The sequence below is a fragment of the Drosophila pseudoobscura genome, chromosome 4 (assembly GCF_009870125.1).
Source record: "Drosophila pseudoobscura strain MV-25-SWS-2005 chromosome 4, UCI_Dpse_MV25, whole genome shotgun sequence".
NCBI lineage: Eukaryota > Metazoa > Arthropoda > Insecta > Diptera > Drosophilidae > Drosophila > Drosophila pseudoobscura.
The window spans coordinates 11,814,694-11,841,562 of NC_046681.1; the positions used below are offsets into that span (position 1 = coordinate 11,814,694).

General features: G+C 41.5%; 1 protein-coding gene and 1 long non-coding RNA gene across 4 annotated transcripts in view; one reads left to right on the forward strand and one right to left on the reverse strand.

Annotated features, from left to right (window-relative positions):
* Window positions 1–162: 162 nt before the first annotated feature.
* LOC117184226 (uncharacterized) overlaps window positions 163–26,869 on the forward strand; it is a 60,004-nt gene continuing 33,297 nt past the window's right edge. For all 3 annotated transcript variants that reach the window (XR_004469509.1, XR_004469508.1, XR_004469510.1), the window contains exons 1-2: window positions 163–297; window positions 21,075–21,177. This is a non-coding gene — a long non-coding RNA (uncharacterized lncRNA). The remainder of the gene's footprint in view (window positions 298–21,074; window positions 21,178–26,869) is intronic.
* Window positions 25,131–26,018, reverse strand: LOC6903479 (ER lumen protein-retaining receptor-like). Its single transcript, XM_002132322.3, has one exon. The coding sequence runs from the start codon at window positions 25,925–25,927 to the stop codon at window positions 25,289–25,291; it is 639 nt and encodes a 212-aa protein (XP_002132358.2). The 5' UTR covers window positions 25,928–26,018; the 3' UTR covers window positions 25,131–25,288.

A 26,869-nucleotide genomic window follows, 5' to 3' on the forward strand; every position in this document is an offset into this window, starting at 1 on the left:
TCAATTGAATTGTTGGCACAATGCATCAAAGGCAAACCGTGCAACGAAACATCGTTTTATTATATCTTTTTTCTTTTGCCATCAAAAGTAATAATATATATATACATATACATATATGTACATATATTTGTGAAATGAAATGCAATTTCTGAATGCAATTAACGTTTTATTTTCACAGATTTCTTTTCATTGTATTCCTCCACGAAAATATGGCCATAATTAAGCTCTGAAGCTCAATGTTGACTTGACTTCTTTTCCCTTTTGTGGAGAAGAAAGAGAAGCTTAAGCAGGAAAGCGGTAAGTATATATATATATATATGTATATTGATTCATGAAGAATACGTTAAGAAAAGATTTAAATTGACGATTAAAGGGCTTCAGTTTAAGCAATTTTTCGCACTGGAAAAACCCTAGAAAATTTATGAATAACCTCCAGGCGACAAGCTCATCAAGTGCATAGCATAGCAGGCGGTCGGAGGACACAGTCCCTGCTACCGGGGCCTAACAACCAGAAAAGAACTGACGATGACGATGACGATGACGATGATGGTCGGTGTCCGACAAGTGTTTCGGGAGGGGGGCGGTGGTAGGGCCCGGACCAGGATTAATTTGCCCAGAGAAAAGAGTGAAGGGGTTACGTGCCGAATTTCTAATCAAAATTGCCGCAAAACAGCAGTTGCAGCAGACACAAAAACGGATTGTTTCAGTTGCTGTTGCCCCCTGTCCCTGTCCCTGTCCCTGCCCCGGCTTGTGGCATGCGTGTGCCTGTGTCTGTGGAAATCAAAAGCGCTTTGGTTGGCAGTAAAACTTGATGAAAATCGATTTTAATTACAAAGTCAATGCGCGTAATTGCTTTTGCACCTAACTCAAGTGCTGCAACCAGCAGCCAGCAGCCAGCACCACTTTGATGTAGCAGGTCTCTCGTTGGGTTTTTTTTTTCGGGCTTTCTCTGCAGAGTGGAAGGGGTTGCTAATGCAACAACTAGCAAAAGAGGCCTCGAAAATGAGCCGAAAAAGTAAGACGAATGTAAAACTGAAGAATGACAGGTCGGATATTGGTGGAACATCAAGCGCAGGAAGCACAAGGAAATGGTGGATAATGTGGAAGCAGCATGATCGCTAATCCAAGGCGCACTCGACAACCCTAGGCGGACTCCTCAACGCTCCTCTCGCTCGTCAATCTACTGCTCACTAGTCAATCCACTGTTTACTCGCCAACCCTCGGCCCCTGGCTCACTCGCTCACTTGCAAACCATCAGCTCACTCGCCGACGCTCAGCTCTCTCGCCAACCCACTGCGCACTCGTCAATCCACTGTTTACTCGCCAACCATCGGCTCACTCGGCAACCCCTGGTAAACTCGCCAACTCCTGGCTCACTCGCTCACTCGCAAACCCTCGACTCACTGCCCAGCCCTCGGCTCACCCTCGACCCTGCCACGAAGACATTAGACAGGGGAAAGTGCCTGCTCCAGAGCCAGTTTAAGATCTCCATAAACATCTCCATCAGATCTACATCGTATACTTTGGCTAGAGGTGCTTCTAAGACCTTTTAAGCTTTATCATAGATCGAAAAGGACGTTCTGTACCTTTCGTACCTTCATCTTGCGATACTCTGTACCCCTCATTCTACGGACCATTAACCCAAAGAAAAGTGTCTCCACTCCCAAGAGATCTCTCTAAAGAAAAGTGTCTCCACTCCCAAGAGATCTCTCTAAAGAAAAGTGTCTCCACCCCCAAGAGATCTCTCTTAAGAAAAGTGTCTCCACCCCCAAGAGATCTCTAACCCTAAGATAATATCCAAGTATCCAAGTAAAGACCTCTGGCCCGAAGTCCAACCTGTAAACGAAAACATTCAATTCATTTAAGGCACCTAAACGTTTCATACAATATTGAGGAGGCCACAAGTTATCATCACAGTTTGTGTGACACGCCGAAAAACACTGGGGAGACAGCAATTTAATGGTTATTTTGCAGCTATTTTGCAAAAGCGTAGGGTTAATGTCGCTGCCATTTTCCTGTGCATAATTTTGCGCTGCGGCAATTATTGCTCAATAAGCGAATTGTTTGTATTGCTGCAGTGCCCCCAAACGCGTGGCAGTTGCATAAATGAATTCCATGCGAGGCAGCACAACGGTGGCCGGGTGCGTGGGGGGTAAATATCTATGTAGAGAAAATAGACCGAGGGGCGACTACCGGGGGGAGGGAGGGGGGGGGGGGGGGGGGAGCAAAATACCAAAACAGCGAAAGAATTTTTGGCGTTTGTGGTTGTGGCATGCAGCACGCACTGCAATTTCGATACCGCGTCCTCCTTTGTTTGTCCATAAAGCTCTCCCGGCAGCCAAATTTACTGCACTCCGAAAACCAAGTCCAAAATGTCAATTCAAAAATCAGCCATCGGTGTTGTTTTCGTCAAAATTTTAAACATGGAAAGGTATTCAGACAATAGATGGGTTTTAGATGCAGTCGGGAAACGTTTAAAACAGTTGGGAATAGTAAAGAAGGTTTAGTTTTATATCTAAATATAAACTTTGACGGATAATTGGGCTTAGAAGTAGAGCCGCGGTGCTTGCGGCGACTAACAGCGCTTGCTCTGGGTTCTTGTGGAAAAGAAGGTTTTGCTTGCATCAAATGAGGCATAAGGAAGGTTCTAGAGGCAGCTTGGATGCAGTGGAGGATCATAACGAAGGTATATTTTGGTTAAAGACGGATCATAGGGCTTAGAAGTGGCGCCGCGGTGCTTGCCGCAGCTCCCGCTCGTTTCTTGTGAAATTCCTGAAAGAATAGAACGTTTTTCTTGAATCAAATGACGTTTAATTGTTGTTCTAATCTATAGTAAAGGCCTTGTAATCTCAGTTGAATACTGCTTCACTTAAGTGCTCCCAATATGAGCTCATAAAATTCTAATCGGCGCCAAACTGTCTCGCATTTGAAGAGAGTTCCGCAGATACTTCCACAACTCATAAGAAAGGCAACTCTCAAACGTTTATAATGTTTCCAATTAGTCGAAAAAAGCTAATTGTTTCGTCGAACAGATAAGAACGCTGACAAATGACAAAGAAACCGTATCTGGGGAAAGAAAAAAGATTAGAAGGTGTGTGTTCTACGATTAAAGTGCCTCAACAAATGGTTTGTGGGCGAGGTCAATGTACTTCTTGCTGATTTGTATTTATTTTGTTCCCGTACGGTTCGATGTCTATGTGATACTGAATGGTGAGTGTTTTGCTTCTATGCTTTTCGATGGACTGGTTTTCGTCTCCGTTCCTCCACACTTATTTACACTCCACATTATTTATTTAATTAAATAAAAAAACTATGGAGAGCAGCTCTCATCATTTCTAGCTGGAAAATATGCATAAAACATTTATTTACACATTAATTTACAGAATTCCATTGCAGACTATGAAATTTAATTGAAACATTCTAGCGATGCCGCTGCTAGGAGAAGTGATTGTTGCCATGGCATCTTTCAACACTTTCTCGACTGCAAAAACTCAATTTCACAAATAGCCACGCAGCCAGGTACAAACCGAACCGCACTGGAATGCATTGCTTCTGCTTGGATGCACTCACAGATACAGACAGCCCTCGTACATACACTTGTATATTTATAGGACCCCTAATGCCCGAGCAGCATTTTAAATGAGGTTTCCAGGGGGGGTACATGGGGCTATCGAATGGGAAATATACAAGCAGGTGTTCTAATCATATAAACCGTGTCCAACAGAAGTCTATACCAAAGTCTATACTAAATGTTCAAGAGTTGCCTTTCTTATCAGTTGTGGAAGTATCTGCGGAACTCTCTTCAAATGCGAGACAGTTTGGCGCCGATTCGAATTTTATGAGCTCATATTGGGAGCACTTAAGTGAAGCAGTATTTAACTGAGATTACAAGGCCTTTACTATAGATTAGAACAACAATTAAACGTCATTTGATACAAGAAAAACGTTCTATTCTTTCAGGAATTCCACAAGAAACGAGCGGGAGCTGCGGCAAGCACCGCGGCTCTACTTCTAAGCCCAATGATCCGTTTTTAACCAAAATATACCTTCGTTATTATCCCCCACTGCATCCAAGCTGCCTATAGAATCTTCCTTATACCTCATTTGGTTCCAGCAAAACCTTCTTTTCGACAAGTAATTCCACAAGAAATCAGAGGAAGCGCTGTTAGTCGCCGCAAGCACCGCGGCTCTACTTCTAAGCCCAATTATTCGTCAAAATATATATATAGATATAATTGTGAATGATTTCTTGTGTTTATCGGCTAATGGGGGTTAAAAACCATCCTCCCTGCAGGCCAAAGTATAGATGGGCCGTGCAACAAGCTTTTTAAGTAAAATATTAAATGAAAGTGCAGCTAAGAGGGATTCCAGCAAAGAGTTACAGAGAGAGAAGGCATTAGTAACAGATCCAGGAGATCCATCAGCAGCAGCCCCATCGTCGTCGCATCGCATCAGTCGTCGTCGCCGTCGTCGTCGTCGTCGTCGTCGTCGTCGTCGTCGTCTGCTGCAATCTTGATTTAAATGAAATTTAACTTTTTGCATATTAAAAAAGTTTTGCATTTTTCATGCGAAATAAGAAAAGTTTTTTGGCCGATTTTTGTCTCTCTCTCTCTCGTTCTCTCTGTTCGGTATTCCTCTCGTTCTGCCGTTGCCTTGCCATTCGTTTTGTTTTGTAGTTCTATTTTTACCATTTTTTGTTGGTTGGGCATTCGTCGTGGACTGCAAATTAGATAGAGGATAGAGGAGACCACTCCCTGGACCACTTAAGGCACAAAAAGCTGCCAAGTCATGGTCCACAAAATACGTATACGCAGTGTGCCCCCAAAAAAGCAAAAGATGCACGCAGGAAAACAGTTTTTTGGGTTAAAAATAGCTTAAGAGTACAAAAGAACGATGTATATTTTATTGGTGGATCATCGGCTGCCTTTGGAATGAATTAGAAATGCCTTTGCGGCAGAATTAGAGATTAATTTGGGTGTCATCGAAGGCCATGAATCACATGGAAATTACGTTTTTTATGCCATATTTTGCACAGTACCTTTTACTAATATTTAGGAGGTATTTGTGGGATCTTTAGAGGTTGTAGAAGAACCATCTTTGAGGTATTTGTGGGATCATTAGAGGTTGTAGAAGAACCATCTTTGAGGTATTTGTGGAATCATTAGAGGTCGTAGAAGAACCATCTTTGAGGTATTTGTGCGATCATTAGAGGTCGTAAAAGAATGCTGAATTTTCAGAGAAATGTATGAAAGTTTTCTATAGGAGAAATTAATGAAACTTTGATTCAAATGCACTGCAAAAACACATACCATTCCGGGCCCATGGCATCTGGCTTCCTCTTTGTAGGTCGTGTGTTTTTCTATGGTTTTAGAACATCAAGTAAGCGCCTGTTGGTGGGCGAAATCGACGCCCGATCCAACGCAGTTGACTTCGGTATATCGATAGGTCCTTCGCTGTCCAGCCGGAACCGGACTGGGTACAGTTGCCTCGGCTGCAACTTCTGCGGCTGGCACTTGTGGGGACACCTGTGGTGGCTCTCCATAGCCATCCTGTGGATTGTCTTCTTCTTTTTGAGAATTCATATTCGAGTCACTGGGAGTTAAAGATTTTTTATTTCAACATTTGATCGAAAACAAAGAAAATTTTTGAAATAGTCTTTAAAGAAATTTTTGTAAATTTCCGACTGCTACCACCTGGTCTTTAATTCTGCCATTAATAGTATTTTCCAGTGCCTCGAATGCAGGGCAAACTAAAAGAACATTTTCCAGCAGCCACTTGGGGGGAAAACTCCCCAACAGTTTTCCTTCTTCAGAATCGTTTTCTCTCTGCCGTTAGGGGGTGGGGTCTGTGCATTATTTTATGTTGAATTATGGCGCCTATTGTGTGTGTGTGTGTGTGTGTGTGTGTCTCCCTCTCTCTTTCTCTATCTTTTGGGGCGGCGGTAGAGGCGTGCCATTTGCAACGTGTTTTATTTACAGACGAGAGGCGTGCAAAAAATTAGCACTAAGCGGCGAGAACGAGACACGTAGCTGGAGAGAAGAGTACGGGTAGACAATAGTGTGGGGGGAGGGGGAGGAGGGGGGAGCCAAAAGCAAATGGCTCTTCTCAGGTAACGGTAAACTAACCCAGAAAACCAAGAGGCTGTGGTTCCTTCTCTCCGTTTGCTCCAAGTTCCTTATGAAGATTTATGTGCTGTTGTTTTTGCATCGCTGCCTCCGCCAGACAATGCAACAACACGAGGCACAATACAACAACAACAACTATGGGAAGAACAACAAGAATTATATATGATATTTATTGGGGACCCGAATCCTTAGATACCCTTGAAGAAGCGTCGTTTTGTGGAGATTTAATCAATAAATAAAATTATTAATAATAAAATAATAATAATACAAATTAATAATAATAAAATATTAATAATACAAATTAATAATAATAAAATAATAATAATGCATATTAACAATAATTTATTAATAACAAAATTTAAATAAAAATGTTGGCTGATTTTGAATTTTGGATACAAAAAAGTAAACCATTTTTGAGGAAATATTAGAACAAAAAAATTTTTAAATCAATAAAGAATTCATAAAGTTAAATAATGTTATATTAATAACAAAAACTTCAATCAAAAATTTTGGATTATTTTGAGTTTTTTAATACAGAAAATGATCACAGTTTTATGGAAATTTTTTAAAACAAAAAATGTAAATAAATAAATGATAAGTCAAAGAAAATAAACATTATATATTTTGTGAATAACAAAAACGCAATTAAAAATTTTGGTTAATTTTGGATTTTAAATACAGATTTCTGTACCATTTTTATAGAAATATTAAAATCAAATAGTTTTGGAAATAAATAATAACAAAAAAAAGATTTATTTCTAACGAAATTGAAATAAGTAACAGAAAAATATACCATTTTTATGGAACTTATTAAACAAATAAATAAAATCAAATATAAAAATTACAAGTTTTATTAATAAAATAATTGCAATAAAAAGTGTTGGTTTATTTTGCATTTTAGATATAGAAAATTATATTATTTTTACAAAATAAAAAAATTAAATCAACATTAAATAATATTTTATTAGAAACGGAATTTCAATAACAACTGCTGAATACTTTTGGGTTAATTAATTAATCGGACAATAGTTCCACTGAAAAAAAAATTCATAAAAATTAAAATCAGCGTAAAAATTATAAAACCTGAATTTTATTATTTATTAAATTCGCGATAGCTTTGGATAATGACCATAGACTTTTTTTTGGCCTTGAAGTTGTTGCCAAAAAATTGTACCAAAGACAAATTTCACTTTTAAAAGCTACCTTGAAGAAATGTTGTACCAAATAAATTTCTGGGAATATATGTAGTGGGAAACGTAGTCATATTCTTTTCGATGATACCCACTGAAAGAGTATTTTAACTTTTGAAAAGTACAAAAAAAAAACTCTGGCAAAAGCTAACCGAAAGACGTGAGCATTGAGCAAAATTTCATGCGGTAAATTTTGTTCTTTTTTGTTTGTTGTTGTTGTTTTTGTTATTTTTTATATTTTTTGTTAGCTGCGAATGCAAACGAAGACCAGGTACGGCATCTTATTGGCAATTGCATTGGCAGATACAGTCGAAATTGGCTAAGAAGGAAACGGTGATGCATATGGAAGGCCTTTCTGGTATAAAACATAAAACCCATAAAGTGCATCTATTATAGCGATAAGGAAACCCCCAACCCCCGCCTGTATGCATTTTATTAGCCCTTAGGCATTAGCCACTATACTTGACGAGAGATGCTCTGCTCGGGTTGGCTCTGCTCTGCTCTGGTCTTGGTATCAATTGCAATAAATTCCAAGTCATAAACATGGCTCTCAGCCATGTCTCAGTGTCTGTCTGGGCGGAGGGGAGCGAGGTGGGAAACCCTTGAAACGGAAACCTGATCACGCTCTCATTCTTCGTAGTGCTCTGCTCCTTTCTTTGTTGGCCTTTTCACACGGAAGTGATTTGCGCTTTTGCCGGTTGCCACTTTTGCCAGCTTTCTGCTTTATTCTTTTCTTTAGCTTTTTGATAAATCAAATGCGTTGTTGATGTCGTCCTCTGTCGTCGTCGAGCACAGCTCATTGTCGCAGAACAGGAGCACGCAGCCGGAGGAGCAGAAGCTGTTCGAAATTGAAGTTCTCATTGGAGACGGAGACGAAGCCGGAGCCGGAGACGAAGCCGGAGCCGGTGCCAGAGCCGGTGCCGGTGCCAGAGCCGGGGCCTGTTGTATTGGCACTTGAAAGCGTGCGATAAGGAAGTCAAATTGTATGGCAACCCTCAACAATGGGCCGCACACTCTGCCGTTTAGTGCAGAGCACCCCCCCACCCCACCTCACCCCACCCCACCCCACCCCACCCCACCCCATCTCTAAAGCTCTCAAGTGCATTTTCCCTTTTTTTTCTACCCCACGTGGAGGCAAAAAAAAAAGGGCTGGCTATGTTGTACGCAGACATTCTTTTGTTAATCACAAATTAAGAGACAAAAAAAAAAGGTATGCCCCCCCTCCAGTCTGGACAGCCAGGCCTGAAGTACCCTGTAATTCAAGTGGGCCTGGAAAATGTTGTTTTTTGAAGGGCCTTTGACAGATACGAGTAGAAGGAAATCGAGTGGAACACTCCATCATCGACAGAGTTTTCTCACTCAAAACGGTTTGTCTCGATTTCCCGACGGCTTCGGTGTCATAAATCTAACACTGACTGGCACTTTATTAATTCACGATTAGAGAAGGGAGAGGGAGAGACAGCAGAGAGACGAGACAGACTCGAGTACCGATTGTAATTAACTGCCAAACTAGAAAACGTTGTTCGTGCCACACCGCAGCACACATTGTAGTACATCCACACACGATGCTGCTCTCTCCACGAAACGTAAATCATTTTAAATTGCTTTTTGAGCATTCGTAAATGGTTCGACTTCCGCCCGGTGCCATCTACTCCATTCCGTAGCGTCGTCCAGTATCAAGCATCAATATCTATCCATATATCCATATATCCATCTATCCATCTGTATCTGCTCTGTTTGTTTCGTTGTCCGCTTTCGGGTTCGGTTGCATCTGCTGTCTGCGGCTTACCTGCGATTTGCTCTGGGGCAAGACCTCGCTACTGTTTGAGTAATGTTCGAAAGATTTTTGTTAAAGGATTCTCGATGATAATTATCAGGCATCTAGGGGTTTATATTTATATAACAATTGAAATCAAATTAGGGGCACCCAAGAGGTAGACACTGGAGCAATGATATAAATATTTTCAATTATAAATTTAGTCAAGATAAATAAATATATTCAATTATTCCTTTTATACATTTACATTATTTTATTTATTTTTTAAATTTTTAAATTATTCATATTTAGCGAGAGTCAAATTTAATATGTACTCCCCGACGTTTCACAGAGGTCTCAAAAATAGAAATTTTGGTTCGGTTTCTCATGTTTTTCCTATAATTTGACTCTTTTTTATGAAATCACTCCAAGTTTTACCAATTTTCTTCATTATTGATGGACCTACTTCCCTCACTGCTTTTATTTCCGATTTATCCTTCTTTGAAAAGGACTTACCACAAATCAAATTTCTTTCTTATAATAGGGACACTTTAATTGACTTTAGAATTTTTTCGACCACAGCCAAAAAATATATTTATAAAATGAAAAAAAAATATTCTTGTATTCAAGTGTCGCATTTATGTATTTTAAAGTAATATATTTATATTGAATTTTTCTCTTTCATCTCCTCTAATGAATATTGCTTTAAATTTTTCGAAAATGTATGCTAAATTTAATACATGTTTTATGATAAATTTAATAAAAATTGTATGCTAAATTTAATACAAATTTTACGTAATTTCCAATTTACTGTTTTCTTTGGATTATGCTATAAATATTAGTACCTTTAAGTGTACATTTATAGTGTGTCTCATTCATGTTTCGGGGAGTGTTTTCAGCCTTACTATCATAGGTCTCAAATAAAGTCTCCAATCAAAAGAAGAATACATTTCATGAGCTTTTATTTGGTTAATTATTTAGTATTCGTTAGTCAATGATTACACTGTGCCACAATGTACTTTCCACGTGACAATAAATTCAGCTTTAGGCCTGGATCGCCTCCTTGTATTTAAATTTTGCAACATTCTAAAAATTAAAGAATCTATCCTCCGTTTTGTGACTTTGTGCAGCACGGACATATGCAAAAACTATTTAATTAAAATTTAATTTTTTATTTGTATCGATAGCGTTAAGATCTTAGCGGCTTATCTTATAAAAATATAATTTAAAAAACCCAATTTTTAGTGCCAATAAATTCTCGAGTACTCCATTCTCTTTGTAATTCAACATACTTTCAATTTAATCGAATTATACCTTCTAATTGATTCATAATTGCTTTCATAAACGATTCATAATGGACACAAATCAATTATTTATACACAAAATTTGGTTTATGTTCCTTTACTTTGGTTTAATAATTGCAAAATATAATTCTAATTAATCCCTTAACAAGTCAGAAATGGTGTCAAGTGTCAATTGTCGAATTAACGCACCGCCTCACCCCCCCTTCGATAACAAAACTGAAGAAGAAATCAAATTATTTGCAGCACATCACGAAACACACAGCAAAAGCAAAGTTCTGGTCTTCTGTTTCAAGGGGCGTATACGTGATCAAATATGCAAATAATTACAAAATGAATGTGTGAGTGTGTGTGTGTGTGCAAAACCGAACGAAGCGTAACCAGAGAGCGTATCCTGGCTCTAAAAAAAAATACAAATACAAATAAAATAAAAGAATGCCCGACCTGGAGATGACTGGTAGTTCCAGTCTTCCATTTTAAATTTTAAAAATTATACAGAGCTTTTTCTGAACTGAATCACGATCTGGGACGTTGCTGGATGCCCCGTCCATGCATTCGAGTATACCCTTGTCCTCTGGCATACCCTATATATCCCTGTATTTCCCACTTTTAAAGCGTTACACACTGAACACACGACAGCGCGAAAAGTGGAGGCGTGGCTGGGTATGACATCAATTTATTTGCGACACGCACGCGAATGCAAACAAATTAAATTGCAAATCATGATTAGCTTTCCACAGGGGCGAAAAAAGCTACACAAAAAACAAAAAAGAATCCCTGTATATCGCTGAAGAGGTGGAGTCGGCGGAAAAGAGGGATGGCAATAGATACGGGTATTCCTGTCTCATCAGCATATGACAATTTTGTGGCTCTTTCCTTTTGGGTTTTGTTTTAGGGTGGAGTGGATAGAGTTTGAAAATAGTGGGGGGATAATGGGGACTACACTTTAGGGAAGCTATAAAATTGGTGGATTGCTTGGAAAAAATATATAAAATTGAAACACATTTCCTCAATATTCTATACGTTTTTGGAAGCTTTTTAAAAATTTATGCTGGTAAAAAAAAAATACTTTTTAAAAAGATTTTATTTTTTTAGATTTTTTTTTAGTCGATTTTAAATAAAATATATACAAATATATATAATAATAATAAAATAATACAAATATATAAAATAAAATTGGAATAAAATAATTCAACAAAATAATATCCTTAAAGCGAGGACTTTTGGGACCGACTGTGTATTCGAACGGAAAACTAAAGCTTACCCAAATTTCCGAATTTCCTTCATAGAGCATTCGAATATTGGCTTGATTTCCCAATCCTGTTGCTCCTTTTGCCATACTTTTTATAAATTTATGATGTAACTGCAAATTTAGCGGATTGCAATACATGTACTTCCCCTTTACCGCCTTACGCTGTGTCTGCCCGATTTCTCTGCTTCACTGCGGCTGCTACGTGCACACTTAAGAAATACCCCCAGCCAGAGCGTGCCACCAGCCCGACGTCACGTTTGATAATATGGTAAATAATTTAAGCAAAGCAAAAAACAGAAACCAAAGCCTCATGCACGAGAGGGGTACAGTCGCGTCGTTGAGGCTAGCGGATAACCTATAAATTTCGCTGAAGAATCGCAGATTTCAGTGGGTTTCATACCTTGCACAAACGTCCTACAAATACCCTGTATAAACCCACGACAAGGCGACAGCAAATGTCAACGACAAACCCCCCCAAAAAACACACACAAAAATCTACAAAAATAAAGACAGAAGAACAGCAGACGAGTAAAACCAACATCGATGTCAAGTTTGTGTTAAATTATGTGTAAATTATTTAGCATCAATGCAGCACAAGAGTTTTTCTTTACGAAAATCGATTATAAATTGAGATTTATGGTATTTGGTTTGTCTTACGGGGTTCTCGATTGTTTTTCCAGGCTTTGTTTTTCATTGAGAGTTGCATTTAGATCACTCTTGGGATCTTGTAGATGAAAGCCACACCATAGTTCCACCTCCCAGGGGGACTCCTTCTCTACTCTACTCTCTTCATCCTTTCAAAAGGATGATGTATTCTACCTTGAAAGCAAATAGAATTAACCAAAAGGAATTCACAGAAAAAAAAAACTTTTCACAAATTGAATTAACGCACACAGAAAAAAGGGGAGCCTCGGCCTCCGTCTGTTCATTGAATTTCCCTTCCTACCTTCGAATGGCCGATGCTCTTAACCTCAGGTAAATATTTATACAGGGCCCTCCCTTTCGAGGGGTTTGCACATACTCCCCCCCTCTTTCCGCCGTCTCTCCAGGTAAGGAAAACATTCGGCTCGGGATTCTATTCAAATCTTGGCCCCAAGTTGTGCCTTTCCGAGCACTTAAACAGCAGCAGCTTTTTGGTTATTTTGTTTGCACTCCTGTGCGTTCCGTGTGCTCTGTGTGTGTCCAGTTATTGAATTCCACTTGTTTAGCTTGATTTTGTTGTAGTTCGGGGCCTGTGTAAACGTTGCACAACAAAAAAAAAAAAAACACAAAAAAAAACGAGAAACTTTTGCGTGTTAACAACATTTTTCAATATAAGTTGGCAAACTTTTCTGTTGCTCAGACACACAGAAGACACCCAGCCACCCACATGTTTGCCAAAGCCAAAAGTAAAAGTCTAGCAGCCAAGTCAAGGATGTCAGTCAGGAGGTCGTATCCTGGGTGTCCTCCTGAGTGTCTGTCTGTCTCCCTGTGTATTTGTGCCACTGCAAGTGGCAGCTAAGATGATCAAATAAAGAAAGAAAAAAAGAAGAAGAAAACTCTCAAGGGTGTTTTAGTTAAGGAAAATAGAGAACAGAAAAGTAACGAAACGGTTCAGCCACCCCCCCTACCCCACTAACCCCACCCCACCCGCTCTATATACATACTATATGCGGGTGTATCTATCTATCTCAGGTAAAACTTCTGGCTTGATGAATTGAATTGTTGACAAACGAACGAAAGAACGAACGAACGAACCAGCAAAACAGAAGAAAATTGTGTTTATTCAGTCATGTTACAAGTTACATTGGGGGTTTTTCTTTGGAAAAGTTCTGGCTGCCACCACCCCCACCCGTCACCGCCACCCTACAATATTGCAACCGAAAATCCTTGTTTTTTATGCGGGGTGGATTCTGTTCAGGGCAACAACAGCTGTAACAGGGCAAAAGCGCTGGTAGTCTGTTACGGATCTCGGTTAACAGTCTGTTAGCGATCCCTGTTAGCACCACCATTTACAGCGCTTTGCAATCGCTCTGTGAGAGCGGAGTCGCTCTTACTCTTACGATCCACCTTGGGCTTGCACTTATGATCCACTTCGTGCTGGCTCGCACAGTCCGCATCGGGCAGCCCAATTCGGGCTGGCTCTTAGCGTCCACTTCGTGCTTGCTCCCACGATCCACTTCGTGCTTGCTCCCACGATCCACTTCGTGCTTGCTCCCACGATCCACTTCGCGCTTGCTCCCACGATCCACTTCGCGCTTGCTCCCACGATCCACTTCGCGCTTGGTCTCGGCATCCACATCGGGCTTGCTCTCACTATATCGCCATAAGGCCTGCTGCAGGGGAATGCAAATCGCCACAAGGATGAAGAAAGTGCAAGTACATTTCCTTAAGAAGTTTGTGACTCTAATCGGTGCAATTTAAAGCCAATTACGGGAGAGCAGAGCATCCACCAGGGGCAATCCAGCGATTCTCCACCGCCTCCTAATATTAAGATGCCGAAAAACTTTGTCATTTATATTAATTTCCAACACTAGAGTCTATTCCATTCATCAACTTTGGTTCCAAAACCAAACAAAATATTCCAAAATAAATACCCTTTGACTTACAACTCAAAATTTTTAATTTTTTTTTAAAGAAAGGAATTTTGAAAATTACAAAATTATATTTTTTCCAAATTCATTCAAAATTTTGTGTAGAAAATGCATTTGGTCTATTCCTTTGATTGGCGGTGTTTAAGCAGAAATTGTCCAGCCTGATGCGTGCCCATCGACTCCCAATTCACGTCTAATTTGCCGCTCATCGTGTCTTGGCATCCACCAGGCCATTGCAAATGGGGACAGACACAAAACCCGGGATTGAAGAGTCATCTTAGAATCACTGGACACACGGCGGATCCTTCACAAGAACTTGATGGTTGTTCTTGGCCCGAGGGACCACATAACCTTCGGATGTAATCTTCAGGCCGCAGCAACGTGAAGCATTCAATTGAGGACTGGAGGACACCATAGCCTTCATAGCAAGTCACATGGAAGCGATTTCCATGCGAATGCCCAGCACTGGAGGCTAGCCGGAGACCTTCTCGTTGCCAATGCGATATAGGAATGTGCCATCGTCTTGGAAAACGGCCACGACATGGCCCTTCATATCGCAAAGGTAGAAAACATTGCCTCGTATGGCTATGTCCGAGGGGTGCACGCACCTAGTCACTGCAATCAAACCAGCGTACCTTCCTCGGATATAACAAAGACGGTGGGCGAGACACTATCGACGGTCCCAATATGGCCCTTGGCGGTGACGGCCAGCCCGGCCAAATCCTTTCCAAATCCTTGGAAAAGATCTGCATGCGAGAGGCCCACATCTTGTCGAATACAGCGATACGGTGATTTTTTGATCCTCTCGTCAACGCCCAGGCAAAAGCCCTTCAGTTGATTGAATCGTCCGTTCCCGGGGCCCAGGCAGACAAATTTGCATCTGATCGGCATGGGAGTGGAAGTGGCGGCATGGAAACTGTCCACCCGATGGAGGCTGCGCTCGGTGGCAGCTGGCAGGCAGTAACCCTTGCCCCAATTGGACTGGGGCCTGGGGCGAATGCTCGACCAAGCCCGGCCCGAGCCTCAGTCAAGGAGTTGGACATCAGTTCATGAAGACCGGAACGTCCTTTAGACATGCAGTCTGCTTAACAAATTTAAAATTTAGTAATTGTTTTCATTTATTTACCAAAAGAATTTCATGGAATTTCGGAATATTACGTATGTCAAAATTTGTTAAAAATGTATTATATTTTTCATCGAAAAATTATAAATAATTCCAAGGCACACTAGATCCAGAAAAAACTAACAAAAATTTGTGGGGGATTTAGTTTACAAAAAACAAAAAAACATTTATCTATGTAAAATGGAAAATCATCTTCCAAAAAGCCCCAACCGAATTTAGTATCTATTTAGAAGCTGCCTCCGACAGGACTTCATCGGAAATGTCTCGCGCAGGACATAGAGGCGATATTCCAGTTATTGATTTGAGGGGAGACAGCGGCGACGAAGCAGAGGAATGCAGCAATGCCGTATTGTGCCCCATATGCTACGAGCACCTGCACAACGAGGGTCCAGTGGCCACCATCTGCGGACACCTGTTCTGCTTCAAGGGCCTGAGGAATTGGGTGAGGATCAGCTCTGCATTTCCCCTGTGCAAAAAGTCCGATAAACGAGCAGGCCTTGGACGCCCCGACTGGCATTTAGTGTCGGAAATTATATCAAACCGAATTTCCATTCAATAGAAATTGTAGAACAAACTTGTAGAATTTTGTAACCAGAATATCACCCGAAAATGGCATCGATTACTGGTACTAACGCCTTAGATGGGACCATGCAGATAATTGACTTGACGGGCGACGACGATGGCAAGAAAGATGGCCAGAAAGCGCCCCAAAGGCGCCGTCCAGCCCAGAAGAGCATTCGCGGTGCCCGTTGTTGTCTTTGCTGCAAATTCCTGAAGAATGCGTCGCCAATGGTAGCCACCTGTGGACATCTCTTCTGTTCGAACTGCTTGCTGGGATTGATGGAAAATGATTCGCAGTGTTCCTTTTGCGGGCAAGACCTTGACGAGGAGTCCATTTTTCCAATATATCCCAAGTACAAGGATTAATTATGTACTACCGCATCATTGTAACATTAAGAGTTGTATTAAAGATTGTAGATGATTGCATGGCCGGCCAAAAAGCTGTTCGTAGGGCGCCCTCTGTCTAAAGACTTGCTTTTCGGTCCCAAAATTCCAACAACGAATACTCAATCTTTGGCGACGTGCTGAATCCCAAAGCCCTCTTACTCCATCAATTACCGTAGCTCAAGTGTCGTTGAATGAAGCCATTATAATACGGGGCTTCGGGGGAGAGCAGGAGGTGTCCAAAGCTGCACAAAATAGTTACCTCCAGACACTCGAAGCAGTCACAACTTTGGCAGCGCATAATCTACCCACTTACAAGCCATACAAATACTAACGAAAAAAAAAAAAAGCCAAAGAAGTAAGAACCAAACCGCCCAACAAATTGTCTAGATGAAGTGCACTTTCCCAGGAAGAGGGAGATGGAGAGACCAGGCGACGTCGTTTTCCAACTGCCCGTAAAAGTAGACTACAAAATATGCTTAAATATGCATTATGCTCTTATGGACGAAACGCCGAAAACACGAGGCACAGAGCAGGGCCAGAACTCGACTCAAACTCGACTCGATTGCATGTAATGGCACTTAAGCTTACAACCCAGGTGCGTCTCTCTCTCTCTCTCTCTGTGTGTGTGTGTGTGTGGGTGGCACAGGTGCAAATGTAAATGCATCAAATCCGAATTGGACCAGAGCGTACCGGGTCCGGGTCCTGGTCCAGGGAAACCCGCTGGTCCTCGACCTGAAACACAACCCAGACGATGAAGCCTTGCAAAAAGCGTCGTACCACGGGTAAAAAGCATTTTCACACACACAGATACAGATGCAGATGCAGATGCAGAACCAGATGAAGATACGGATACATACGCATTTCTGTATTGCTGCTGTTGTAGTTTTTTTCTACTATTATGCCTTGCCACATGCCCCCAATGCTTTGAGAGCAAAACACAAAAAATTGAGTAAGAAAAAAAAGGCGAGAACCCATTGAAGGTCCACTCCGACCCTTCAGACACTCCAAAAACACACCCAACCTTCGCTCCAGACACTCCCCCCCGCCCACACATTTGAATTTGAATGTACATTGAAATTGATATTGCAACAAAGAGGCGATTACTGCAACTGGAAACCCAGTTATTGCCACTGCAACTGCCGCATGTCCACAGACCACGGACCACGACCACGACCACATGTGATTAGCACCAGTGTCGCGTGGAAAACTGTGAAAATTCGAGGCTCAAATTGAAACTTGAATGGGAAAAGTCGAGCATAAAAATTCCATGGAATATACAGAGGAGCAGGTCAGCGGTACTATATCGTCGACCGATTCAGTCATCCGAGGCTGAGTCAGAGGCCGAGTGGGGATCCCCAGTAGCCCATGCCATGTCCTTGCAATTAAACCCGATTCGACGGCCATTGGCAATGTCTTCTTCGCCGACTAGAAATACCAGGACGTCCAGCGATATACTCGTATTTTATGAGCATTCGTTGCTGGAATCTCGGCACCGAAAAGCAAGTCTTTAGACAGAGGGCGCCCTACGAACAGCTTTTTGGCCGGCCATGCAATCATCTACAATCTTTAATATAACTCTTAATGTTACAATGATGCGGTAGTACATAATTAATCCTTGTACTTGGGATATATTGGAAAAATGGAGTCCTCGTCAAGGTCTTGCCCGCAAAAGGAACACTGCGAATCATTTTCCATCAATCCCAGCAAGCAGTTCGAACAGAAGAGATGTCCACAGGTGGCTACCATTGGCGACGCATTCTTCAGGTATTTGCAGCAAAGACAACAACGGGCACCGCGAATGCTCTTCTGGGCAGGACGGCGCCTTTGGGGCGCTTTTTGGCCATCTTTCTTGCCATCGTCGTCGCCCGTCAAGTCAATTATCTGCATGGTCCCATCTAAGGCGTTAGTACCAGTAATCGATGCCATTTTCGGGTGATATTCTGGTTACAAAATTCTACAAGTTTATTCTACAATTTCTATTGAATGGAAATTCGGTTTGATATAATTTCCGACACTAAATGCCAGTTGGGGCGTCCAAGGCCTGCTCGTTTATCGGACTTTTTGCACAGGGGAAATGCGGAGCTGATCTTCACCGAATTCCTCAGGCACTTGAAGCAGAACAGGTGTCCGCAGATGGTGGCCACTGGACCCTCGTTGTGCAGGTGCTCGTAGCATATGGGGCACAATACGGCATTGCTGCATTCCTCTGCTTCGTCGCCGCTGTCTCCCGTCAAATCAATAACTGGAATATCTTCCTATGTCCTGCGCGAGACATTTCGGATGAAGTCCTGTCGGAGGCAGCTTCTAAATAGATACTAAATTCGGTTGGGGCTTTTTGGAAGATGATTTCCTATGTTCTCACACTAAAGCCCAATGAAAATGTTTTCAATGTTTAACAAAGATAGGAATCGCAGAGAAAGATACTTAAGTCAATAAATATTTCTAAAAAATATGTATAAATTATTTGGCACGCCTCCAACGCCACTGCCACCGCCCCTAAGCCCCAAAATCGAGCACGGCCTTCACTCGGTCTGCGTTTGCGTTTGCGTTAACGTTTTGTTATTTTAAGGCATTCCGTTGTGCCGTATGTAATATTTACCTTAACAGTTGTGAAAGTTTGCCAACATGTTGAGCATATTGCGTTTTGTACACACAACTGTACCCCTCTGTCGGGTGCTCTCTATCTAACTGTTTACCCGGGCGCATGGCGTGGCGTGTTTGCCTTTTGAAAACGGCCCAAAAACCCCAACCGACCATTTCCGCAGCCAAATGCAATTTTTGGTGCAACATTTTTTGGGCTGCGTACAATATTTGGGCCTAATTGAAAGCTTGGGAATTTTAAGGGGATTTTCAGAATACTATTTAAAAAGTTAATCATTAAATAATCCCAAAGAATTCTGTGTACCATAAATCACTTTGTTGACCGTCTTCGGGGACGAAAGCAATCTCCTGAACCGAACCCGGGCGACGGCACTCCATTATTCCCAGCGAGTACTCGCAGCACACACACACACACACACACACACACATAACCTCCACTAAATCGTTTTGGACACTTTAACTATCCGCTGGGATGAGCCCCCAAAACGAAACGAAAGCAAAGGAAAGGAAAGAAAGTGAAGTCATGCGCTTAGGGGCTGCTGCTAGCTGCTGGTCTACGGATGGGTGGTCAACGAGAACGTCGACAATTCCACGTTTCCAATTCTCCGATTCTAGTATTCCATATGTTTGCACAGACAATTCGTGTGCGGCGTGTGCGGCATGTGCGTGGGGCATGGGGCTGGGTTGTCCAACGTATTACGATACTCTGGAAACTGAAACTGGTAGTTTTTTTTGATACCACCAGCTAACACAGCTTTATTTTGAGGGCTAAAAGCCTTTGGAATACCTATTAGTTGAGTTTAAAAGAGGTTTCTTAGGTCTAAAGTGGAGTAAAATTATTCAAAATTAGCTCCGAAATTAAGAGAATGATAAATGGGAAATTTGATGATTTTTTTCTTTCGATTGAGATGATTTTTGGTATATAGATGGAAAATATCGTTATATATGAGGGCTTGAAAAATAATTCTTAGATTTAAAAAAAAAATTGTGGATACCCCACAGAGAAATCTAAGGGATAAGCCGGATTTCTAAGGTCCATAAAGGCCCAAAAGATAAGCAATCTCCTAGATCTTAAGGTTCTTGGGATCTTTTTCCCCTTTCTTCCTGTTACATATATCCCTTTCTGGCATGCCACTATTTTACAGGGTATCGAAAAGAGTGAGAAGAACAAGCATAGAGATGGCTGCTATTTTCATTTGTCCGGAACGTGTTTGGAAAATTAAAAGTTTCACCCAGTGAAACACAGAAAGAGACAGGACACAGAGAGGGCGAGGGAGAGGGAGATAGAAAATGAAAGTGGAACCAACTTTTCCTTTGGTGGTGGCGGGGGCGGGGGCGGGGGCGGTGCCAGGGGTGTGCGGGTTACGTTGCAGAAATAAATAAATATATATTTCGCCCTCCCCCCCCACCCCCTCCCCACACTCCTCCCCTTCTCTAAATGCAATTCCCATTGTAGTATTGTTTTGTTTATCATAAACAATAAAACTTATTTTGACAAGTTTTTTGAAAAATGAAACCAACTCAAGAAAGAGACAGGGAGAGAGAGGGAGAGGGAGGGAGAGAGCAACTTGAAGTTGCTATTCTCTTTATTAGTCGGTTTCGTTCTCTCTGCCATGCCTTTCCAGGGTATGGACTGTGCTTCTGTCTGTCTGTCTGTCTGTCCAGCCATAAAACTTTCATAATTTGCATGACATGCATTGTGTTTGTGTGTGTGTGTGTGTGTGTGTGGCACCATCTGCCGTCGCCGTTTGTCATAATGGGTAGCGTTAGCCTGTCCAAAAACAACTCCAAAGTGCCCCCATTCCGTTCCGTGATTAATTTTGCAACGTGCGGCAAGCAGCAACCAGCTGCTCAACCTCCAAAAAAAAGAAAAAACAGAAAAACAAAAACCAAAAACTAATATTTAAGTCATTTTTTGTTATGTTTAAGTATCTATTTTGTGTTTTTTTTTAAGCGGAATGGCAGGTGGCTTTCACTCAACTATTTACTGGTTCTACTTTACGTTCAAGTTCTTCTAATGTTTGTTCTTATAAAGGTCCACCCTAACACCTAATAATATTTACCCCTTTTTGCCTTTAAATTTCTTAGCCCTTTCCTCAATGTTTTGTGTATTTAATCGATTTGAAGCACATTCCCGAACCATTGAAAACATTTATGTAATTAACATGGAAGGAATTTTTTTTCTAATTGCAGTTGAAATTGCAGTTTGGAGTCGACTCTATCATGCCCAGTAATCGGCTTGCCTCCCAAAAGTATGCAACCCTTTAAACGTGTGAGAAAGCCAGGTGTTCAAGGAGCCAAACAAAAGGTAAGCTTTTTGTGCCTTATTTCAGAATACTACCTTATAACCTCTGGAGAGGGTTAAAAACACTGAACCTTGATTCGATTTTCTTTGTCTTAAAATCCCCCCTCCTCCAGAAATTCCAATAAATGGTATTCCCCCCCCCCGCCACCCTCCCTCAACATCCAATAACAATAGTAATTATTAAGTGAAGCGCATTCCAGAATTGCCCATTCCTCAAGTTACTGGAATAAAAAAACACACCGCACAGCCACTCGCGGAAATGTAACAAAATATTTTCATAAATATTTTTCTTTATTTTTCTTTATTCTTTATTTTTATACATACCATCCCCCCCCCCCCCCCCACCACTCCCACCCACCATTTTGAGGGCAATTTGTGAAGCAGTAGGCCATGGAATTTTTTTATACGATTGCATGTGGCATGGGCCTTGGGGCACAGCCCCCCACTGGACTGGCGACTCAACGGCTACTCAGCGAGAGAATTAATAACGCCATGCGTCGCATTTGCATGCAGAGGCAACGAAAAAAAAAAAATGCAAAATAAAAGAAAAAACCGACTCCCCCCGCCGCCCCCTACCAGAGTCCAGGCCATCCTGTCACGCCTCGTAAATTTTTTAGGCAAATATTGAATTGTTGGAGCAAAAAACTGAAAGAAAGACAAAGAAAAAAGGAAAAAAAAAAAATCCCCATATGGAAATAGTTGGATGGTAGAGGAGACACTTTGGATGCCCTAACCATAACATTCCAAGGGTGGAAAGGATTCGTTTCAACCAACGTTTACCTGTGACTGGCAAAACCGGCATTCAGCTGAAACGAATAGGGGGAATATTCATTCACTGCAGAGCATTGACCATTCGCTTATTGATTGCCCTTAAATTTTCCTGATTTTTACGCATTGTAATTTTTATTGTAGACTTTTTCTTATCGAAATGGTAAATATAATTAATAGCGTCAGCTGGCAATCGTTTGTGCAATTTTTATGCACTTTAAAGGTCTCTCTTTATACGATATATACGATATATATATATATATTGATCTCCCACTCCCCCCTGTGGTCGGTCCAGGGGGCCGTTCATTCATGGCATCTTTTCACGCTCGATAAATGCATTTGTGCATATAAATTGCTTATTTATTGTTTGCACCCATAACAATTTTTTTAATTGCCAGGACAGACACAGGTCTCTGGTACAGTCACCAGTACTGTACGCGGGGGGGGGGAGGGGGGAGGGCTTAGGCGCGACGAGTCACGCAGTCACAGGAAATTGTATCTAAATTCAATTTCACATGGTGGGGCTTTGGTATCTTCCCAGAGACAGAGAGAGAGAGAGAACTCTCAACATTAAAAGTACGTGTCAAATTAAATTGTTGTGCCTGGAAAAACAATTGAATTTTTGTTGCCGTTTGCACCAGTTCCGTGCTCCCCATTTCCCCATTTCTAACCCCTAACCTAATCCAACGTTTAGACGGTTAGTGGGGGGGGGTTGCCTGATTTCGTTTTCGGCCCAAGCTAAATGCCAGAGATTTATGTTTATGGCTGTTCCGTGTCAGTGTCTGGTGTATCCTCTGCGTCGGATTCGGCTGGTTTCTGTGTCATATTCAATATTTATGCTGTTGCCATTTGTCCTTGACTTTAAAGTGAACAGATTGGGGTATTTTATATGAGTTCTGAGGTGGGAGAGTCCAATTGGTAAATCCCTTGGGGCAAGCCTAGGAATGCAGACCAGATCCCATGATAATATACTGTTTAAACATCTACAGGTTAGAGAAGTTTCTCCTATGGGATCTTAAGAAAGTGTACAAATCGTTATTGTTCTTTAAGAATCTGCCAAAAAGCTTCGTTATGTGAGTGTTTTAGAGCATATATCCGCATAAAAAGGTGAGAAGTCTAGGAATTTGTAAGTAATTTATTCTTAAAATCCAAGCCTTATATATGATGTAGCAATTCTATTATCATCCCCAGACCCACTGAAGGGATGGTATGTTGAGTGTTATCCTAAGACTATATTGGTCAAGTGTTTCTCCACTTGTTAAAGGGTTTACCTATCTCCGCTGACAGAGAAGACCCGTGAGGATTATAAATTGTGTATATTATGTAATTTTGAGCCTTAAATTTAGATATCGGGTATGGTTTTAGGAAAGATTGTGCCGAAACGGTAAATTTTCCTACAATTAAAATCAGAAAACTTAAAATTACTTTAAAGTTTTTCCCCTTGAAAATTGAAATGGTGTTTCACATTTCGGTTTTTCGTGCCCCGAGGTCCGGGCTTCGATTGGAACTCGAGTTGTGTCGCAGGCCCTCGAATGTCTCGACATTTCAAATCACAGCGTTGGACACCAGGCAAGGCACTCTTTAAGCTGTTTGAAGTAGCCATCGAAGAGGGAGAGAGTGACTGTGCTCGGTGTACAGTCGTATGTAGTTTTGACATGTCCTTGCGCTGGCAATACGTTTGCCAATTGCCCGAGTAGGCGAGCATGGCTCCCTTTTCTCCCCCACTGTCTCTCTTGTTGTCTGTGGCGAAACGTGCCCAACTTTTGTTCGGCAAAAGTTGTTGATAGATAGAAAACGGGGCCAAGGGTCACCAGTCGGCTGTCGGCTGTCGGCTGTCGGCAGTCACATGGCTGACTGCCACACCAGGGGACATGGGTAATTATCGAGACAATGCGCGCTCGCTGGCCTCCCCCCAAGTTTGTCATCGGGTCTCCAGCTCCAGACCCTCTTTTCTGTCTCTGGTGTACACTCGCACGATGGTTTGGTATTCTTCTTTCTCATTTTTTTTTTGTGTTCTGTTGGCCCAGGAAGTGCAGTAAATTGTGCGACACAAAAATAGTACCTACAGCAGGACAATGGCGTTGGAAAATGCGCCATGCAGCGCAACGAAGCGCCTGGACACAGAACCCAGGACCCAGGACCCAGGCCCAGGCCCAGGACATTCAATATGTCGGATCGGAGAGGGGCAAAGGGGGGTATGCCTTGTGCTGCACAACAGACGCTTGTCATCAGCAGACGTGACTAGACGACAACAACATCGGCAACAAGAGCAACAAGAACAGACGGCAAGCACCCCGTTCCACCCGTCCGCCCCACAACTAAAGACAAAACATGCTCTGGGCGGCCTGGCGTTGTGTGGGTGTACTGTACTGGGGGGTCGTAGGTTAAACCCAAGCAATTGTGCATTAAATTGCACTAAGCCAGCTGATTCGACTCGTCGAGAACCCCTCTACTCGAAGCTGGCAAAAACCCCATTAAAAAAAAGGGGAAGCCCAAAGAAGCACTTAAGAGACACAGCCATGGATCGTATGGGTGGCACAATATGTTTCAAATGGTAACACAAAAAAGGAGTTAGTGGAATGGAAAGCTCTCCACTAATTTAGCAACTAATGTCCTTAAAAAAAAAACCCCCCCCTCCCCCCACAACTCGTCTGTTGTGGCGCCCATAAAGTTGAGTTCATCAAGCTGTTTTTGGCTTTTGTTATTGCACTTGACTGCGTGCCACCATGCCTCACCTCAGTGGCAACTCAATGTGTTGATTTGTTGTAAGTTGAGCTACTAAAAACACGCACAAAAAAACTTGGGGAAAACGAAGGGAAAGCGAAGGCAAAACGAAGGCAAAACGAAGGCAAATAACTTTTCAATGTGACGGAACACAAAGCCAGGGAAATTGTTTAATTAGTTTGAATAGATGGATGAAGGAATAGTTGTAAGGGGAATGGTTGTTCTTGTCTAAGTACAGGGATTAAGCCAAAAGCATTCAATTACACAGAAACCTACAACTTTTGTCTACTTTTAAAAGGGGATCAAGAATCGTAATCCAACAGGAGGAATTTCAAGGGTTCCAAGAGGTGTACACACCCTAGGGGACAAGCTTCGCTCGTTTGCCTACCCCCGGCTCACTCGCTACGGTCGCTCACGCCGATATGAGTCAAATATCGGACGATAATAGAGAGAAAATATGATCATTTGTGGGATATTTCGTACATTAATTTAATATTTCAATACAACAAAATTTCTCATTAGATATATATATTTTGTATATCCTTAAAATCCAAATCTTCCTCTACTTAACTGCCTTAAAATGTTTTTTTGATGTGTTTAAATAATTTTGAAAGCCCTCCAATTATGCGGGCAGCTGTAGCTTCCTGTTCTGCAGGACCTTGGTAATATATAGATAGAAGAAATCACAGTAGAGTATAGTTTGAACGAGGCCAGCGATGATGGCAATTAAATCGAAATGCGACTCTGCGATGTAGCGATAAACCCAATTGCAGACATACAGCGCCCGATAGGAGCCCAAGGCAAAGAGATAGTGGCTCGTTATGGACTCGGCTTCTCCAGTCTTGGCCACCATAAATAGTTGCGGCAGGATGGCAACGGATTCCAAATAAATTGAAAAGGTCCAGAGTATTTCCAAAACGGAAAATTCATGATTCAAGATAAGCGAAAGCAAGCCACACGGCACCAGGAGGTAAGCAATGCGGAACGAGTCATGATTGTGATCGTACGATGCCTTGAACTTGCGATAAATCAGATTCAGAGTAGCTCCAGAAGTACCCAAAAATAACAACTTCATTGTCGAATTATAGAAGCTCACATACGAGGTCATGATATCCAAATAGCGCATAAAGTAGACGAGTGCAAACAGTATCTGCGACTTGCCCGATATACCGGCACACGAACGAGATTTCCATATTTTATGCAACAGTATTACAATGGCTAAGACATGGGCCAGATCTGCCATGAGACGAAATATATTCATTCTGAATGAAATGGGAGTTTATTTTTGGGGCTTCAGTCGATAGTCGTATGAAATACTGAATCCAATATCTACAGTAGAGACGATCTAAGCAAAGGTTACCCTGTCCTTGGATTTATTTGAATATAAACTGGACTTTATCTAGTTTGAACTTTTTGGATAGCTGTAATTTTGATCGCCATTGGGTATGTCTAGTATTTTTTTTTTTGTAGTTTTCTGGTTCTGTTTACATATCTAGTATTTATTCGAGAATTTGTATGGATAATATTTTTTTGGTATTTTTGTTAGTATTTTCTAGTATTTTTTGTTATTAAATTGCAATCCAAATCTCTTCAATTTTAATAACTTCGAATCGCTCTAATACGCATCATTTTCACAGTATTCTTTCCATCAATTCAACTGATTTAAAGGTCTGGAACAATATTGTAAGAATTTCTCAGCTTAAGCTAAAATTTTACATTAAACCAACATTCAATTAGTCGAATAAATGTTCAAATCAAATTAATTTCAATTTAAGAGCAAAAAGGTAATGCTTTGCTAATGCAACAACAACATAGAAGAAATTGTTATCAATAAATTTTTGATAATCAATTCAGTGAAGCGTAAATAAAGCCCCAATGAATGGGGGAGGGGGGGTCCGATGACATTAACAGGGAATTTTGCTGGAGGGGGGAGGGGCTATGCGAGGGGGGGAAAACTATTTACTACTCGGTATCTGGCTTTTATTTTAGCGCGTTGATGCGGAAGATGAACGGAAAGAGACGGAGACCGAGGGACCGCTCTCTCTCTCTCTCTCTCTCTCTCTCTCTCTATTGTGTGAATGAGATTTATGGGTTTCTATATCCTTTAGAATGGAAGCTACAACTTAGTGCACTAAAGCATTGAATTGTGATTAACGTTTAATTGCAATTAGAGAGAAAATTAAACGTTTCAATTGTTTAGGAA

Coding starts and splice junctions, on each gene's coding strand:
- LOC6903479 (XM_002132322.3), bottom strand. CDS start 25,927: ATGAATATATTTCGTCTCATGGCAGATCTGGCCCATGTCTTAGCCATT.